Source organism: Sinocyclocheilus rhinocerous, unplaced genomic scaffold (assembly GCF_001515625.1).
Source record: "Sinocyclocheilus rhinocerous isolate Xijiao unplaced genomic scaffold, SAMN03320098_v1.1 scaffold4351, whole genome shotgun sequence".
Taxonomy (NCBI): domain Eukaryota; kingdom Metazoa; phylum Chordata; class Actinopteri; order Cypriniformes; family Cyprinidae; genus Sinocyclocheilus; species Sinocyclocheilus rhinocerous.
In genome coordinates this window covers 25,266-40,414 of record NW_015660002.1, presented here as the reverse complement: position 1 = coordinate 40,414, position 15,149 = coordinate 25,266, and the positions used below count along the sequence as shown (strand labels likewise).

The following is a 15,149-nucleotide window of genomic DNA, read 5'->3' as shown; positions in this document are numbered from 1 at the left end:
TAGCGCTAAGCGCCATTTACACAGAATGCGCTTTTGTATTAATAAAGATGTGACGCAGGCAGTGGAATAGGAAAAACATGAAAGAAGATGGGAATGAACTTCTTTTAACTTGAGCACAGTGTTTTTAGAATGCCGTTTCATGCATGAGATGCTGCAAGAGACGCGAGAGTAACATTCAAGCCCGTCCATGTTTATATAGAAAAAACAGTGGAAAAGCAGCACAACTGAATAAAAACCTGTAACTACTACTGTATGTCTGATATTTCATGTTTGCATCATGGTGACCGGCTGAAAGCTGCTGTTCATTGTTTTTACAGAACATTTATAGTTAATAATAGTCTACTGGTGTTATACCTTCAGTCAGTTCGAATTTAAATTACCTTGACTTTTTAAAGCATTTTGCTCGTATTATTTCTGAACATATAATATGTATAAGACAACTTTGTACAAGATGTAGTTGCATGCATCTTTTTCTGCAAAAAAATTTGTTTACGTTTACATCATGTTGACAACTTCATGTGTGATGCACTTGGAATAGAATTATCTTTAAATAGAGGGTTAATAAAGAAAATGTTACTTGAATCAAGTTGACTAGTTAAAAATCTCAACCCCGTCATCTACACCACCTTCAACATCGAGTTCCGCAAGGCCTTCATTAAAATCCTGCACTGCTGACAGACGGCAGGCGATTCACTGAACAAAAGAAGCTCCAGACATTTATCAAGATAACACCGATCAGGAGACACAGTGACAAAGACAAGACGAGTCGTTTGAGAAGGCTTTGTTTGTGGAACTGATTGTCTGAAACAGGTGTTACAGTACTGTGACATTGATGTGTTTTTAAAGGAGTAGCTTGTCCAGAAATGAACATTTTGTCATCATGTGCTCCCTTCATGTCCAAACCCGTATTATTATAATTTTTCTGTGAAACACAATGGGGACACGCTGACATCATGATGTTTTTAAGCGAACGCGATCATAAATGTGTGGACATTCTGACTTACCTTCTTGAAATTCCTAGTTTAAATGTTGCAGTTCTGACTTTTTTTCTCAGAATTCTGAGTTTACAAATTGGAATTCTGTTTATTTGTTTTCGCCATGCAATTCTGACTTTATATCTCACAATGCTGCATTTGTTTCGCAATTCTGATTTATGTCGCGCAATTCTGACTTTATATCTCGCAATTTTGTTTGTCTTGCAATTTTTATTTATATCTCGCAATTCTATTTGTCTTGCAATTTTTATTTATATCTCGCAATTCTGTTTGTCTTGCCATTTTTATTTATATATCGCAATTCTGTTTGTCTCGCAATTCTGACTTTATATCTCTCAATTCTGTTTGTCTTGCAGTTTTTATTTATATCGCAATTCTGACTTTATATCTCGCAATTCTGTTTGTCTTGCAATTCTGACTTTATATCTCGCAATTCTGTTTGTCTTGCAATTCTTATTTATATCTCGCAATTCTGTTTGTCTTGCAATTCTTATTTATATCTCGCAATTCTGTTTGTCTTGCAATTCTTATTTATATCTCGCAATTCTGTTTGTCTTGCAATTTTTATTTATATCTCGCAATTCTGTTTGTCTTGCAATGCTGATTTATATCTCGCAATCCTGCGTTTGTCTCACAATTCAGATTTTTTATCTTGCAATTCTGATTTATGTCTCATAATTCTGACTTTATATCTCGCAATTCTGGATTTGTCACACAATTCTGTTTTTTTTTTAATTGTGAGATAAAAAAGTTGCAATTACCTTTTTTATAAAAAAAAACAACAACTTCAGAACACTATAAATAAGATATATAGACTCTTTTCTGATAAATGTATGGTGTTTTTGTGCTTTTTGGAGTTTGGCCATATAAATCACTATTCATTTTCACTGTATCAAAAACAGAAGCTCGAACATTCTCCTAAACATCTCCATTTGCTTTTCACAGAAGAACGACATGAGGGTGACTAAATGATGATGATGAGCAGAATTATGATTTATGGATGAACTATGCCTTTAAATCATGTTTTTATCCTCGGAGCAGGTCAATCGTGCTGAAAATGGACAATTTTCCTGTCATAAAATGTGCAATTTAAAGCTACAGTTCACAGAGTGAAGCTTTTGTCTCGCAATTCTGAGTTTATATCTCATAATTCTGACTTTATATCTCGCAATTCTGGATTTGTCACACAATTCTGTTTTTTTAGAACTGTGAGATAAAAAGTTGCAATTACCTTTTTTATAAAAAAAAACAACTTCAGAACACTATAAATAAGATACTGTATATAGACTATTTTCTGATAACTGAATGGTGTTTTTGTGCTTTTTGGAGTTTGGCCATATAAATCACTATTCATTTTCACTGTATCAAAAACAGAAGCTCGAACATTCTCCTAAACATCTCCATTTGCTTTTCACAGAAGAACGACATGAGGGTGACTAAATGATGATGATGAGCAGAATTATGATTTATGGATGAACTATGCCTTTAAATCATGTTTTTATCCTCGGAGCAGGTCAATCGTGCTGAAAATGGACAATTTTCCTGTCATAAAATGTGCAATTTAAAGCTACAGTTCACAGAGTGAAGCTCTCGTCTGGTGGATTTCAGATGATGCTGAGATAATCAGTTTGTCTTTAAACTCCAACCAGTTTAATCATCTTTGAATATTTAAACATGTTTTGGACTGAATAATTCAGTGGAATCTCTAGTGCTGATATAAGATATACTGATGCTCACTGACTCCAGAGGAAATAAACACTCCAAACATATTCTGCGTCTCTAAGAAAGCGCAATCTAATGTGACGTCATGCTGAAGCTCTGAATCTGTTCTGTTTGCTGTAAATAACATGATGTAAATATGCAGTATTGAGATTTTTGTCCTCTACAACATGGCTTGATAATGTTCAAATATTGGAAAACCTTCCAGTTATAGATGCATCGTCTCTTAAAGGGCTCATGAAGAATTAAATCCATTTTGGCTGAATTTGGGCAAAAATAAGACATGTTTTGGAACAGGTTTTGCCTGCATAGGCACTAGACTCAAACTGAGCCAGAAGGTAGAAAATATGTCATGAAAAACTAAATAATGACTGCATACATTTGTTTTAAAAAATAATTGTATAAATATTTATTTTAGCTCAGCAACATTTCTCATTTCCATGTAGTTTAACTTAATGTATTAAAATAACTAAAATTAATAAAAAGTAAAAACAATTATAGTATTTTGATGAAACTATGATATATGAATGAGTGGCATTTTAGTATCATTGAGATTTTTTGAATTTTTTCTATTCAATTTTAGTCAACGTTTTAGGAATTTTGTTGTCTTTTTGTCGTTTTTTTATTTTTATCTTTGTACATAGTTTTTAAAATAAATTTTTCATTTTTAGTTATTTTAGTTCACCAAGTTAAACTAAATTAAAATGAGAAATGTTGTCGTGGCAACTACATGAAATAAAGTTTTTTATTTTATTTATTTATGAAAATGTTTTTTTTAATGGTTTTAATTTTAGTTTCAGTTTTAGTCAACCCCAATAACTGTCTCAATGATACTAAAATAATACTGATATGTTACAGTATTATTTTAGTATCGGTATTGAATTTTTTGTATTGAATTTTTTAGATGATTTTATTTCAGTTTTAGTTTATTATTTTTGTACATCAAGTTAAACTAAATTAAAATGAGAAATGTTGCCATGGCAACTACATGAAATAAAGTTTTTTATACTTTATTTTATTTCAGTTAACATTTATTTCAAGTCATGAAAATGTTTTATTTAACGGTTTTAATTTTAGTTTCAGTTTTAGTCAACCCTAATAACTCTCAAATAATACTGATATGTTACAGTATTATTTTAGTATCATAAAGACACTATTATAATTTTTATTAATTTTTTGTATTTTATTTTTTAGATGATTTTATTTCAGTTTTAGTTTATTATTTTTGTACATCAAGTTAAACTAAATTAAAATGAGAAATGTTGTCTTGGCAACTAGCTGAAAGTTACATTTTAAAATATTTTTTATATTTTATTTTATTTCAAGTAACCTATTTTTTAATGGTTTTAGTTTGTGTTAACTGTAATAACCCTGATAATGACTCGTGTGACCTTTTAAAGCAGCCTGAAGACTTTGAATCTCCGGTTTCTTATTTGTTTGCCTTCCCTTGTCCTTTAGTGTAATCTGACGTCTTAACTGAGTTGGTTTAATCTTGTTTTCGATCTAACTGCTCCCATTACAGATTGCAGGTCTCCTGTTGACTTCCAGCACCTCACGGTTCGATCCTGTAATGTGATCGGCAGGTAAAAACACTCCTGGGGTGAAACAGGATTCACAGCTTCAACCACACATGCACCTCATATCTGTCACGTTTTATCAAATACATGAAAGCCTTTATATAATTGTGCATATCAGCCACCGGTGATCAATGCATGCTGTATTGATGATTTTTAACCCGCAGCAGTCATTAATCCTCATGCTGAGTCTCTGGCTCTCTGTTGTTTTGTGACCTGCAGTATATCTTACTCTCAGTCGCTCAATTCTGACCCCGTCTAACAATAATCAACATGCATTTTTCATCAGCCTATCCGTTACAGCTCTTCATAAACTTCCCGAGACAGCAGCTGAAGCTTTAGACTGAATGCAAACCCATGCAATGCTGTTGAAATAGACGAAGCGAAGGACAGGAGCAGGCGAGGTGAAACACAATGAAGCAGGCCGAGCATCGCAGGGGATTGAACGGATGGAGTATGCAGCGCGCAGCGCCTCGGCTCTTCTTCTGTTGATGCTTATCTCAGGCTTTTGGACTTTCATTACTCAAGTGTCTTCTGTTGTTGGAGACGGAAGAGAAGAATGGCCTCGTGTCTTTGAATGCATGAGCTGACACAAACAATGGCTTGTGCCCAGGTAAGGACAATAGACTCTTGGTCTTTGTAACAATTCATCAAAACCTCTTCGAGAAGCTGCTGCTGTGAGTTTGCATTCGCTGAAAAGAAACTGTAGCACATGCACTATATAGAGGTGAAGCGTGTAATTAAATACTTTTTTATATCTTGCTTAAAGGGACAGAAAATTAAAACTGTGTCATTCCGAACCTTTATGAGTTTCTTTCTTCTGTTGAACACGATATTAGATCATCTGAAGAATGTTGGCACTCGAAGAGTTGACGGCACCCATTGGCTTCCATGGCAGGGAAAAAAAGACTGGAAGTCAATGGGTACCGTCAGCTGTTTGGTTGCCAATATTCTTCAAAATATTTTATTTTGTTCAACAGAAGAAATGTATCCAGTAGCAAAAGAAAAAAACCCATTATAGTATTTCTGTGACTTTCCAAAAAAGAAAAAATATTGAGAAAATGTTGCTATATTTACGATGATTATAAATGCATTTGCGAAAAGGGTCTCAACCAATAGATAGATAGTGTGGGGCGGGACTATCTGTTTAACTGACCAATGGCAGACTGTCTGGGGAGTGTTCAGAGAAACTGTTAGAAAACTATCACTGTTTTTGCAGTACTGTTTGGTAACACGGGGTGCTGAAATATAAATTTTTTTTTTTTAAATGTTTATTTGTTTTTTTATGCATGTTGCATGTTTTGTAGCTTACCGAATTAAATAGTTAATTTAATACTGCAGAAATAATTGCATGCTTTTCCTTTATCTTTTATTTTTTTATTGGCTGCTAAAATTGGCTGCTTATCAGATGCACAAAAAAAAATCAGTAAAACAAAACTAAAGTCAAGTGACCATCATGCAAAAAATTCTCCCAGTGCAAGATTGTTTATTTGATATTTTGGTTAAGTTGATGTTTCAGTTTCTAATAACAGTATCTTACTAGTCCTTTTAACTAATTTAGTTGTCAGCTGGAAAATGTGAAAACAGTCTACACAGCCTGTCCAGGCTTGAAGATAACTGACCTTTGACCTTATGTTTAGGGTTTCTATAACATCAGCCCGGCGAAGGAGAGCCGCGAGCCTCTGCAGACCTTCCCATCATGCCCTCATGCGTCCAGTCTGCTCTTAAACACGGCTCTCCCTCTGCTCACGGCTCCGGTGATGACGGACTCGCCGCTCACACTGATTCCTGGATCTGCATCGAAGAGCCCCGTTCCTCAGACTCTCACGGACGCAGCGCTGTCTCTGTACGGAACAGGAAGTGCCTCGGTGCCGTTTCCTGTCCGCCCTGTGACGCTGGTCTCTGCTGGTTGTGTGCAGCTGCTGGGGGTCTCTGAACTGGCCCCGTACTCGCTGTCAGTGCTCATGCCTCATCTGTTAAACCCTCCTGAGAGAGACTCATCCGCCATCACGGGCCCTAAAACCACAGCCAAAGATGAGGAGATCAGCATACAGGACTCAGACATCAGTGCTTCTAAAAACCCCTCTACAGACGAGACCGGTGAGGGGATAGATAGATGGATAGATAGATAGATAGATAGATGGATAGATAGATAGATATATAGTTAGATAGATAGAACGATAGATAGATAGAACGATAGATAGATAGAACGATAGATAGATAGAACGATAGATAGATAGAACGATAGATAGATAGAACGATAGATAGATAGAACGATAGATAGATAGAACGATAGATAGATAGAACGATAGATAGATAGAACGATAGATAGATAGAACGATAGATAGATAGAACGATAGATAGATAGAACGATAGATAGATAGAACGATAGATAGATAGAACGATAGATAGATAGAACGATAGATAGATAGAACGATAGATAGATAGAACGATAGATAGATAGAACGATAGATAGATAGAACGATAGATAGATAGAACGATAGATAGATAGAACGATAGATAGATAGAACGATAGATAGATAGAACGATAGATAGATAGAACGATAGATAGATAGAACGATAGATAGATAGAACGATAGATAGATAGAACGATAGATAGATAGAACGATAGATAGATAGAACGATAGATAGATAGAACGATAGATAGATAGAACGATAGATAGATAGAACGATAGATAGATAGAACGATAGATAGATAGAACGATAGATAGATAGAACGATAGATAGATAGAACGATAGATAGATAGAACGATAGATAGATAGAACGATAGATAGATAGAACGATAGATAGATAGAACGATAGATAGATAGAACGATAGATAGATAGAACGATAGATAGATAGAACGATAGATAGATAGAACGATAGATAGATAGAACGATAGATAGATAGAACGATAGATAGATAGAACGATAGATAGATAGAACGATAGATAGATAGAACGATAGATAGATAGAACGATAGATAGATAGAACGATAGATAGATAGAACGATAGATAGATAGAACGATAGATAGATAGAACGATAGATAGATAGAACGATAGATAGATAGAACGATAGATAGATAGAACGATAGATAGATAGAACGATAGATAGATAGAACGATAGATAGATAGAACGATAGATAGATAGAACGATAGATAGATAGAACGATAGATAGATAGAACGATAGATAGATAGAACGATAGATAGATAGAACGATAGATAGATAGAACGATAGATAGATAGAACGATAGATAGATAGAACGATAGATAGATAGAACGATAGATAGATAGAACGATAGATAGATAGAACGATAGATAGATAGAACGATAGATAGATAGAACGATAGATAGATAGAACGATAGATAGATAGAACGATAGATAGATAGAACGATAGATAGATAGAACGATAGATAGATAGAACGATAGATAGATAGAACGATAGATAGATAGAACGATAGATAGATAGAACGATAGATAGATAGAACGATAGATAGATAGAACGATAGATAGATAGAACGATAGATAGATAGAACGATAGATAGATAGAACGATAGATAGATAGAACGATAGATAGATAGAACGATAGATAGATAGAACGATAGATAGATAGAACGATAGATAGATAGAACGATAGATAGATATATAGAACGATAGATATATAGAACGATAGATAGATAGATATATAGAACGATAGATAGATAGATAGATAGATTATTCAAGTATTAATTCCCAAACTCTTGTGTTTTCTCGTCACAGATGTCTCTGGGATCAGACTCTGTTCATCATGTCCATCACGTCTGGCGTTAATTACGACCCTCATCCCCACCTTCATCATCCTCACCGTCTGCATCGCTGTCACAGGTGCACATTCCCTCAGTAACACCAGGTACACTCATAAACGAATGGAAACAGACGGATAACTCAATGCTTTTCTTCTTTAGTGAAGTTCGTGTGTTTCCCAAACAAAGAGCAAGACATTGAGCCCCCTGCTGGCGTCTCACAGAACTGCAGCGTCTCTCCAGAGCCTTTCTATTCTGTCAAATATCCAGCCAAAGACACCGTCAGCATTCCCTCGGGTACGTTATGCATACTTAAATATAAGATGATTTCATATGCAATGTTCCCCTCTAATGTTTTTTTTTTGCTGAGCAAAACTTTTTGGCCACCTGAGCAAAAACTTTCTTTATATCAGACCTGTACAGCACACACACACACACAAAAAGGTGTGTAACTTTTAACTTTAATGTGCTATTTATATTTGATTTGACCCTTGATGTAACTAAATAATGCACATTTTAGGTTACCTGAGAAAACCTAACCGCACAACAGTTCAAGTCTATATAATAATACAATAGCATAATATAATAATAATACAATAATAACATAATATAATATGAAAAATCCCTTTTTGAGGTCAATTATTAGGTTTATATAATATAATATAATATACTGTAATATTATATAAAAACAAATTGAAGCATTTAAACTGACAGAATAGAATACAATAGAATAGAAAACAACGCTTTTAAACTGAGATCTGTAAGTATTTTCAGGAAACATGATCATGTGAATTCTTATATAGTTATCTAAACATCCCCATGTATTAGAGTTTGCTTCACTTAATCAAGCCATTCTTCTTTAAAACATGACGACCTTTTCTTTCACGTCACTGCGTTGGTTCTCTTGTTGAGCGATTTCGTCCGCAACCGTTAAAGTATTCGATTTCTACAGCGACTGATTTGGCGCACATCATTCTCTTCCGTTTCTAAATCTATAGCATTCCAACTCTATAGCGGTTTGCCCGAGCGTTGTAATTACACTGCAAAAAAAAAAAAAAGAGCTTATCTTACTTAGTATCTTAGTATCTTGTTTCCAGTAAAACATCTAAAAATTCTTAAATTAAGATGCATTTACTAGATAAGCAAAATGACAAGATTTTAAGTCTTGTTTATAAGATAAGTATAAAATAAGTAAAATGATCTGCCAGTGGGGTAAGTAAAATACTCTTGTTTTAAGCAAAATGCACTTAATTTTGAATTAATCCCCCCCCCCCGGAAACAAGACTAAATGTGGCCCTGAACCAAAAAAACAGTCATAAGGGTCAATTTTTTGTATATCAATGTATACGTAATCTGAAAGCTGAATAAATAATCTTTCCATTGATGTATGGTTTGTTAGGATAGGACAATATTTAGCTGAGATACAACCATTTGAATATCTGGAATAATATCTTCATGGAACATGATCTTTACTTAATATACTAATGATTTTCGGCATAAAAGAAAGATCGATAATTTTGACCCATACAATGTATTGTTGGCTATTGCTACAAATATACCCCAGCGACTTAAGACTGCTTTTGTGCTCCAGGGTCACATATATTATGTAATTTTGCTTATCTATGAAATGCATCTTAATTTAAGAATTTTTGTATATTTTGACTGGAAACAAGATACTAAGATACTAAGTAAGAAGCCTTTTTTGCAGTGTATTTCGCAGCATGCTTTCTTCCTGTCCAAGTGAACTCGATTTACCTGGTCTTTGTCTCCCAGATTGCTCCGCAGCAATGAACGCTGGGTCTCGTGGGTCGCGTATAGTCGGCGGTACGGAGGCTGCGAAGGGTCAGTGGGGTTGGCAGACCAGTTTACACTATCGGGGCAAACACGTGTGTGGAGGAGCCATCGTCAGCCCTCGCTGGGTCATCACTGCCGCCCACTGCTTCATACAGTGAGTATGAGACGACAGACGCTGAGGGGATTCTAACGCCGCTCATCTCTGTGTTCGTCTCGTTTGGCAGATATGGCATGAAGCTGGAGTCGGACTGGATCGTAGTGGTTGATAGCGTGAGCGTCTCGGATCCGTCTCAGGGAAAACGCTACCACACACTGCAGATAAACCCGCATCCGCGATTCTCACTGGACAACAACGACTACGACCTGTGTCTGCTGCGCACACAGACAGAGATAGAGATGGGAGGTGAGTTCACGCTTGCAAATTTGAATGAAACTAATTATGCAGATATAGCTTCTTCATCAGATTTGGAGAAATGTAGCATTGCATCACTTGCTCTGCAGTGAATGGGTGCCGTCAGAATGAGAGTCCAAACAGCTGATTCTCCGAATCTGATGAAGAAACAAACTCATCCTAATCTCAGACGGTCTGAGGGTGAGGGCATTTTGGGCACATTTTCATTTTTGGGTGAACTATTCCTTAAAATACATGGAAATATATTCCATGTGAACGGACTCTATTTAGTTTTGCACGCTTTAAAAGACACAAGACGTGAGTTCAGTAGTCAAACACGTCCATCCAGCTCATGTTTACATAGAAAATAAAAGGAAAAGCAGTGCAGTAAAATGCACAACACGTGTTCTGTATGAACACCCCTTATTGTGCATGCTATTCTAAATAATATTTTTGTTAATCAAATGCAATAACTTCATCAATATATTCATCAATTCTCATTACATATCAGGAATTCACTCTTAGATGTCACATTAGGCAGGCAGGTTTTTTAATATATGTGACCAGTGCTGGCAAAATGAGTCACAATGAGCACATTTTTAAAAAATGAGTTATTTTCAAGTCAGTTCTGAGAAAAATCAAGTTTAAGTTTTCTGAAGGTTCCAAAGCAAAATCACCTAGTTTTTTGTTTATTGTTTCCTCCAATTGCTTTCTTAATATTAACTACTATATTAATAATCACAATATAGCCAGTTTTATTTATCTTTGTTATTAAAAATAAGAACAGATGCAAACAACTGTAGAAGAACAAATATAAGAAAGAAACAAATAGGCATAGTGCATAACTTTTTTTTTTTTCATTTTACACCTAAACAAAAGCATCTAAACAAATAATCAAATGTAAAAATCACTTCCGTGTGTTCATTACAAATAAACTGATTATTAAAACTACAAAAGCAGTTCAATCAAGAGCAGTGATCTTTCTTTTATTGTTAGATTAACATTAATGAGACAGAAGGTCCTACTGATCTAATATAATGTTACACATCAGATGTTTTCCCCAAACATTCACTTAAGACATATCAGATTATGTTTGCGTGAATAGCCTACTTAAATACTGTGATACAGTATGTGTACGTATCGGGATCGCGTGCTGGCAGAAGCGCCTTTATGTGCGTGAATGATATATCAGTCAGCGGCAGCGCAAGAAGCGAGCAGAGAAAAAGGCTCACCTCTCAGAAAATGTACAAGTAAAGATCATTTTAGATGTTTAACTGGTCCGTGTAACGGTTTGCCAGCAGGGGTCACATATGCCTCTGTTGTCTGTGGTTTAGACGGCGTGAGACCCGTGTGTTTGCCCCGTCTGAGAGAGTCTTTCCCTCCGGGATCGTCCTGCTGGGTGACGGGCTGGGGTTACACGCGGGAAGGAGGTGAGAGCGTTTCTGAAGCGTTTACAGCATCCTGAAAGTGCGTTCATCTATTCATGTGCTTTGGTTCTCTAACAGGGTCTGTGTCGTCACACCTGAGACAGGCTTCGGTTCAGCTGATCGATCAGGCCGTCTGCTCACAGCCCTACGTGTACGGCTCACAGCTCACTCCCAGAATGCTTTGCGCTGGCGTTATGGAGGGAGGAGTGGACTCCTGTCAGGTATGCACATGCATTAAAGGGACAGTTTGCTTGAAAACGATTATTCTGTCATTATTTACTAGGGCTGCCCTCGACTAAAGATTTTTCTGGTCGACTAGTAGTCGTTCATTTTAAGCATTAGTTGACTAATCACACGTTATAATGAGCCTTTAATTGCCTACATTGCCTAATAAGTGCTCAAGCTCACACATAAAACTTGCCTCAGCACACCGGCAGAAGTAATGATGATGAATGTGTCAGGGGAAAAAAAGTAAGTAGGCTGCATTAACGTTTTAATAATTCATTGATAAACTAGTGTTTTTTCCTACGTGTACGGCTCACAGCTCACTCCCAGAATGCTTTGCGCTGGCGTTATGGAGGGAGGAGTGGACTCCTGTCAGGTATGCACATGCATTAAAGGGACAGTTTGCTTGAAAACGATTATTCTGTCATTATTTACTAGGGCTGCCCTCGACTAAAGATTTTTCTGGTCGACTAGTAGTCGTTCATTTTAAGCATTAGTTGACTAATCACACGTTATAATGAGCCTTTAATTGCCTACATTGCCTAATAAGTGCTCAAGCGCACACATAAAACTTGCCTCAGCACACCGGCAGAAGTAATGATGATGAATGTGTCAGGGAAAAAAAAGTAAGGAGGCTGCATTAACGTTTTAATAATTCATTGATAAACTAGTGTTTTTTGTTTTCATCTTAAGAGATGAAGTCGGCGACACTGACTCGTCATCTCCGCAGTAGTGCATGCACCTGCATGCATCTTTCATACGGATTACATAATCTGAGAATATTTGTTTTCCATTTGAATTGGTTCATTTGAAACATTTTAATAATTTGATAAACTAGTGTTTTCTTTGTTCTCGGTTTTTAGAGATGAAGTCAGCGACACTGACTCGTCATCTCCGCTGTAGTGAACACGCTGGATTACATAATCTGAGAATATTTGTTTTCCATTTGAATTGGTTCATTTGAAAGTAGACATTTCACTCTCTATAGAGATATTTTTAATGTCTGTAAAGCAAGTATACACAGAGTTTCGGAGCTTCACGCTCAAGTTCACAGAGACCGAGACGGCAGAAAGCGCATCCTGTTTGCTTTCGTTATTTTACAAAAGCGCAATGTTTTGTTGTTATTGTGAGTGCACACAAATAAACGTCTTTACAGATTCGAAAGATGTATTACTCTTATTTGGACAAACCCTTAACAATCTGTGTGTTACTGAATTCGCCAATGTGTATTTTTATTTTTTATTTTTTTTCTGTGACTAAGCGACTAATAAAATTTTGGTCGACCAAGCCTCTTCTGGTCGACTAACGGTTAGTCGACTATTAGGGGGCAGCCCTATTATTAACTCATTCTCGTGTCATTCCAAACCTTTTGTTTTTCTTCTGTGGAACAACATGTTTAAAAAAAGACTGTAAAATGTTCATGCACTGCATTATTTCAGGTCTTCTGGATTCCTATAATAGCTTTCTGAGATTCGCTGAAAGTCCTCCTGCCTCTGTCATAGTCTGAAATCGATTCAGATACAGGGTCATCGAGACCCATCGCTTCACGCTCGATGCCGTGATGTAAAATTGTGTCAAATCTGATGCATCTTGACCTGCTAAATTTGAAATAAATGAGGTCTGAGAGCTCAGGGGGAGCTCATGATGCAAAATGACATGAAACATTATGAGGGTGAGAAAATGATGACAGGATTGTTGTTTTCCTGTGAAATATACATTTTACAATAGGGACCCATTAGTTAAAGGGTTAGTTCACCCAAAAATGAAAATTAGTCCATAAATTACTCACCCTCAAGTCATCCTAGGTGTATATGACTTTCTTCTTTCAGACGAATCCAGTCGGAGTTATATTAAAAATTGTCTTTGATCTTTCAAGCTGTTTCATGGCACTCAGCGGGGTGTTGCATGCATCAGTCCAAAAGAAGTGAAATAAAAAGAAACCGTGTTTTGGGAACAACTAAGAGACCGTGCTGAGAAGATCGTAAATTGCGAATTGGCGTATAAGGTGTTAAAAGATCTGCCAGATACTGTGGAGCGAGACCATGCAGAGCCTTGTATGTAAGCATTAAGATTTTAAAATCTATGCGGTATTTAACAGGGAGCCAGTGTAACGTCTTACAGACAGGAGTTATATGGTCGCCAGCCCTAACCCCAGTTAAAATTCTAGCTGCTGAATTCTGCAAGTATTGCAATTTGTTAAGAGAGCATTTGGACACTCCAACAAGGAGAGCATTGCAATGATCAATTCGTGAGAAAACAAAAGAATTAATAACTTTTTCAGCAACAGAAAAGGGCAACATAGGCCGAATACACGCCAGAATCAGAAGCTAACAGTAAGTCATTAACAACTTTAACCAAGGATGTTTCAGTGCTGTGGAGTTTCCTAAACCCAGATTGAAGGGGCTCAAACAGTTTTATATTGGCCCAAACAGGTTTTCCAAGCTTGATGAAAAACTGACAAGCCAGAACCACGCCATTTACGCTCCAGTTTGCGACATTCTTTGAACGCAAATTGTCATTATACCAGGGAGCTGTATATACGAAAGAGGCATTGCGTGTTTTAATTGGTGCAAACATGTCCAAATTGGCAGCAACAGCATTATTAAGTAAAATAATTTTATGCTCAGAAGGGACAGAAGAAAAATTATCCAGGCATGCATTGATCGAATTAGCAAAAGCCGCAGGGTCAATTGATTGCCATTTACGGAAAGAGACAGTACGTGCAACAGGCCTTAAAGAATATGGTACCTCCAAATTAAAAAGGGTGGCTGAATGATCCGAGAGACCAACATCTACAGTAGAGAGATTTGACACCAAAGCATCATTTGCCATGACTAAATCAAGTGTATGACCTTTACAATGTGTAGGAACATTCACAAATTGTGTAAAGTTAAAACAGTCCAACAGAGATAAAAATTCCTTGGCCAGAGCACATGAGGTCAGCGTTGCGCATGCGCCGCTCAGAAGTGACGAACGCGGAAGCGCAGGGGAGAGATCAAAACAAAACAACGGTCACTTATTAAAAGTACAAAACGAGGATTTGTAAAGAAGAATTTCGGAGGATTTCGATATAAGCCAAGATAGCAACTGGTTTTCCTTTGCTAAAGTAAGGAAACTTTACTTCCTTTGCTCCTGTTAACAAACGTTGGTTTTCACGAGACACACAGGCGCATGCGCAACGCTGACCTCATACGTCATCCGCCCGGAGCTGCTTCCGTGTACAACTGTTGGCGCAAGCT

General features: G+C 36.6%; 2 protein-coding genes across 2 annotated transcripts in view; both read left to right on the top strand.

Moving 5' to 3' along the window:
• The window catches only part of drd2l (dopamine receptor D2 like), a 10,162-nt gene extending 9,487 nt beyond the window's left edge, over positions 1–675 (top strand). The window contains exon 7 of the mRNA XM_016533793.1: positions 596–675. Within this exon, the coding sequence (XP_016389279.1) occupies positions 596–675 (80 nt within the window). The remainder of the gene's footprint in view (positions 1–595) is intronic.
• A 4,211-nt stretch (positions 676–4,886) lies between these two features.
• Positions 4,887–15,149, top strand: part of LOC107724765 (trypsin-1) — a 16,449-nt gene continuing 6,186 nt past the window's right edge. Inside the window, exons 1-8 of the mRNA XM_016533792.1 lie at positions 4,887–4,901; positions 5,929–6,388; positions 8,051–8,155; positions 8,236–8,370; positions 9,847–10,021; positions 10,092–10,270; positions 11,593–11,688; positions 11,764–11,906. Of these exons, the coding sequence (XP_016389278.1) occupies positions 4,887–4,901; positions 5,929–6,388; positions 8,051–8,155; positions 8,236–8,370; positions 9,847–10,021; positions 10,092–10,270; positions 11,593–11,688; positions 11,764–11,906 (1,308 nt within the window). The remainder of the gene's footprint in view (positions 4,902–5,928; positions 6,389–8,050; positions 8,156–8,235; positions 8,371–9,846; positions 10,022–10,091; positions 10,271–11,592; positions 11,689–11,763; positions 11,907–15,149) is intronic.